This window comes from Habropoda laboriosa, unplaced genomic scaffold, assembly GCF_001263275.1.
Source record: "Habropoda laboriosa isolate 0110345459 unplaced genomic scaffold, ASM126327v1 scaffold336, whole genome shotgun sequence".
NCBI classification, from domain to species: Eukaryota; Metazoa; Arthropoda; class Insecta; order Hymenoptera; family Apidae; genus Habropoda; species Habropoda laboriosa.
This window is the reverse complement of record NW_017100454.1, coordinates 218,021-221,738: the sequence shown is the minus strand read 5'-3', so window position 1 is coordinate 221,738 and position 3,718 is coordinate 218,021. Positions and strand designations below refer to the sequence as shown.

Sequence of the window (3,718 nt, the reverse complement as noted above, 5' to 3'; positions counted from 1 at the left end):
TGTTGACTAAACATGAACCTGATACATGATATTTCTGCAAAATACAATATAAATTATATTTAAAGACTCATTTAAGAAATATTTAGAGATGAATTAGTCAATAAGTAAACACTGCTATACAAAAAGCACATACTCGTATAAACAATTTGAATCAATTTATTATTTGAATAACAAATAATAGAAATTTTAGACTCAGAAGTTTGTCTAACTCGATTGAGTCACAGCTAATTCGTGAAGTACGATGTCTCCAGTTATTTTAAGGGTATCGACAATAGACGGCTGTAATCTGTGTTTAAATTCACCAATCATTTTGTCGCCTAACCATATCGTGTACGCTTCCATTTCGCATCGAATTCTGTGAAAGGAAAATATAAATTAAGTCCCACATAAGTTTTTTCTTTTAGTTCTTTTTAAGAGTAAGAAAACCTACGTTAGAAGGAAATCACGACCAGGCATCCAAGATAAATGACCCTGATGTCTTTCTTCTTGTCCCCAAGACCCATTTTTCCAACAGTTCATTACAACATATGGTGCGATACTACCATAAAAAAAACGAGGATTTAAATGCAAAGCAATTACAGGATGTGGGTAGACTGCTTTTCCTTTCTGTACGTTTACGTAAAACCTATCATAAAATAGACAAAAAATTTTATTATTTTTTTCATATTTGAAATCTTTTTAATTTAAAAAATTTCTAGAAACTCACGAATGAGGAAGTAGTTTCAGTCTTCCAGCAATGAAAATTGTCATTCCTGTTTTCAATTCAGTTTCTATATCTACTGTAACTGGAACACCCTACATATAAACATTTAAATGAGGACCAATATTTTAACAAATAAAAGATAGGTATAATAGTCAGAACTTACAAGAAAATCGACAAGAGGTCGATCGACTTTTAAACTTAAAACATTACTTGGTCTGCATAACTTCGGATCGGGATAAACGAATAATCCGAATTGCCTAAATCTAGTGTCTTCCAATGAACCATTGATTTCTAAGTTCGTCACATCTTCGAGGGGCATTCGATACGCAAATGCGCAAAAATGTTCTCCATTGATCGCAATCTAATAAAAGTAATATCAAAAAGTATCACTCCCATAAAATTTACAATAATGACGAATAATTTTTAGTTCTTACTTGAAATTCATTGGCAGTACAAAAAATCAAAATATGGGTATAAGAGTTTCGCCGGAAGGCAGTGTGTCCTGCTGGAGAACAGGTTTCTTCCTCTTCCCAGCATCCCTTAAATTTCGTATTTCGAACGACATAACCTCTATCCAATCGCACATTGAAATGTAATGCGATATTTCCGGAAGCTTTAGACAATAAATTCACTGAAAACCTGCAATATTTATATTTTATCGAATTATTTATATCAAATTGGAATATATCACACTGCACTACAATTGCCAATCATAATTATTCTTTTTTTTTTATGATTTTTGAAATTCATAAAAATTTCAGTTATAAGATTTTTCTTACGATAAGATATCACCTCAAGGCATCAGGAGGAATGTAGCCTGTAACCACGATAGCTGATGTTGGTTTTAGAGATTGTAATGGAACCGGACTTGAAGCATTCTGAAATAATGTACATGCATATAATTAGTCAAGATCAAACAAATGTTTTGTTAATACTTCTGTAATAGAAGATGTACTTCTGGTCCACCCAATGTATAGCATAAGTTCACCTTCTTTGAATGAATTTTAATTGTAGATTACGTTGATTTATACTTTCGCATAATTTATAATTATCAGAGTTTTATATTTTAGACAATACAAAATGTATGTGCATCACATTAAGATAATTCTAATGAACTTTCATTGAATTGTGAAAAGCCGTCGACTATTTTAATTTTGAACCTGGTTTGAGCGCGTAGTGTATCGGTTCAACTTCCATGTACCGAGTACTCCGATGAAATATCAGTCTCATAAATGAAATATTTTGTTTTAATAAAAATATTTCAATTAAGACAAGGAATAATAGCAAAATAAGGAAAGAATACGGATAAATGTTGGGAAATTGTACATATAAACTAGTAAGAGTCCGTATGCGAATCCTCGACATTAGTCGCCATGGAATACATTTTACTACTTATGCAGGTATTTATCTTCATTTTCTTTTAATGTAAAATAACCATTTACGACTTTACTTGAATCTAAACAAAAACGAAAGATAAGATTTAAAAAGCTCTTTTAAAACTTCTTATTAACTTCTAACCTGAATGTACTTCCGTTCAACAATTTTGTTCTGATAGTAAAACTTATTTTGTTGGTGAAACTTCTTCAAAAACGCATAAAATAAAAAAATGTACAATTTCGATTAATGTAGGTAATGCAGGTTTGATAATCAACGAAGACTTGCACAGAATTTCGGTTCCAATTCGTAGTTTATTAAAGGTTGATCATAATTAACATGTGCAGTTGTTTATCAATTTTATCACACACTTTTTATTAATTGATAGTTTTTTTCGGTAATAAATCTATTACAGCATTCAAATACAAAGGAAAATAGACATCTGAATGCAAAAAAATTGAAAGAACTATCAAAACATTTATAATGTTACAAAAACTTCGAAATATTTTGTGCATAAAATAATGTAAGCAATGAATAAGCTATAAATGTCAATAAAGTAGTGTTTTTAAAAGTAACGAATGTAATATTCAATTAATACATATGTATTTAGAACTGCACAATTGTACACGCACAGTTATTTAGACAGATAAATCGGACTAATAGAGGCCTATTTAAAGAATGTGATATTAATTGAAAATAATTGACACTTTAAATGATAAACATCGAATTAGACAGAGTATTAATTAGCTAAATGCAATATTTGTTGTTAAATGCTAACTAAATTCATCTGTATTATAATATAGCAAGTTGGGTTTGGTTAGAGGAATAGGTTAGATGCAAATAGTAAAATTTTCAATTGGCAAATCTACATATGCGTTATCTATGGCGTAAATACTTATATTACCGATCGATACTCACTAACGGCACTGTATCCTCGTCGACAAACGAGAATTCTCGAAGAGCGTTTTCTTTTGTTTGCACGAAAATTTCATCTTGATTTACAGACATGCTCTCTGATAAGCTTGAGGAATGATTTATTGGAACATTGCCTTATTTCAAGCCGCATTTTTGTGTACGCGATTTCATTTTCTATTTACTTTTGATTGGAAATGCATATTGATTCAATTGAAGACACGTATTTAAAAGGACGAGTTAAATCGTCTATTTTAGTAAAAGAAATGTTTAGGGTGTATTGCAATAATTGCTTTGATGAAAAAGTAAATTAAAATGTTTAATCAACGTCTGTTTTATTGAGTTAAATATAAACAAGAATTATGTCTCTCAAAATGTAATAATTTTTTTGCAAAACTTGACAATAAGCATTTTGCAACACTAGTAACCAATACTAGTAAACATTCGTACGCTGTAAATAGTATTAAATATATAGTTAAATAGTGATAGTAATATCATGATGGAGAATTCGAAGTTTGAAATAAATACTATATATATCTATATTTTTTTTATCGAGTTTCAAAATGTTTCAATTAGTTAACAATCAATATACTCATTATTCTTTTTATCTTCGTTGCGGTTGTCTTATTTACAAGTAGAAAAATACAAGTAAAATCATTTCTGAAGCTCCTATTACTTTTTTTCGACTAGACTGTTTTATATATATTTTTTGAAGAGAAGTTTCCATAG

General features: G+C 29.6%; 1 protein-coding gene across 1 annotated transcript; it reads right to left on the bottom strand.

Annotated features, from left to right (window-relative positions):
• Positions 1–204: 204 nt before the first annotated feature.
• On the bottom strand, positions 205–3,085 carry LOC108575910 (galectin-4-like). The gene is made up of 7 exons (XM_017938843.1): positions 2,996–3,085; positions 1,496–1,581; positions 1,138–1,342; positions 867–1,064; positions 707–795; positions 431–625; positions 205–355 (listed from the first exon to the last, which is right to left on the bottom strand). The coding sequence occupies exons 1-7, from the start codon at positions 3,083–3,085 to the stop codon at positions 205–207; spliced, it is 1,014 nt and encodes a 337-aa protein (XP_017794332.1).
• Between the last annotated feature and the right edge of the window lie 633 nt (positions 3,086–3,718).

Coding starts and splice junctions, on each gene's coding strand:
- LOC108575910 (XM_017938843.1), bottom strand. CDS start 3,085: ATGTCTGTAAATCAAGATGAAATTTTCGTGCAAACAAAAGAAAACGCT. Junction 1,582..2,995: donor ACGAGGATACAGTGCCGTTA/GTGAGTATCGAT, acceptor ACATTATTTCAG/AATGCTTCAAGTCCGGTTCC. Junction 1,065..1,137: donor GTACTGCCAATGAATTTCAA/GTAAGAACTAAA, acceptor TACTTTTATTAG/ATTGCGATCAATGGAGAACA.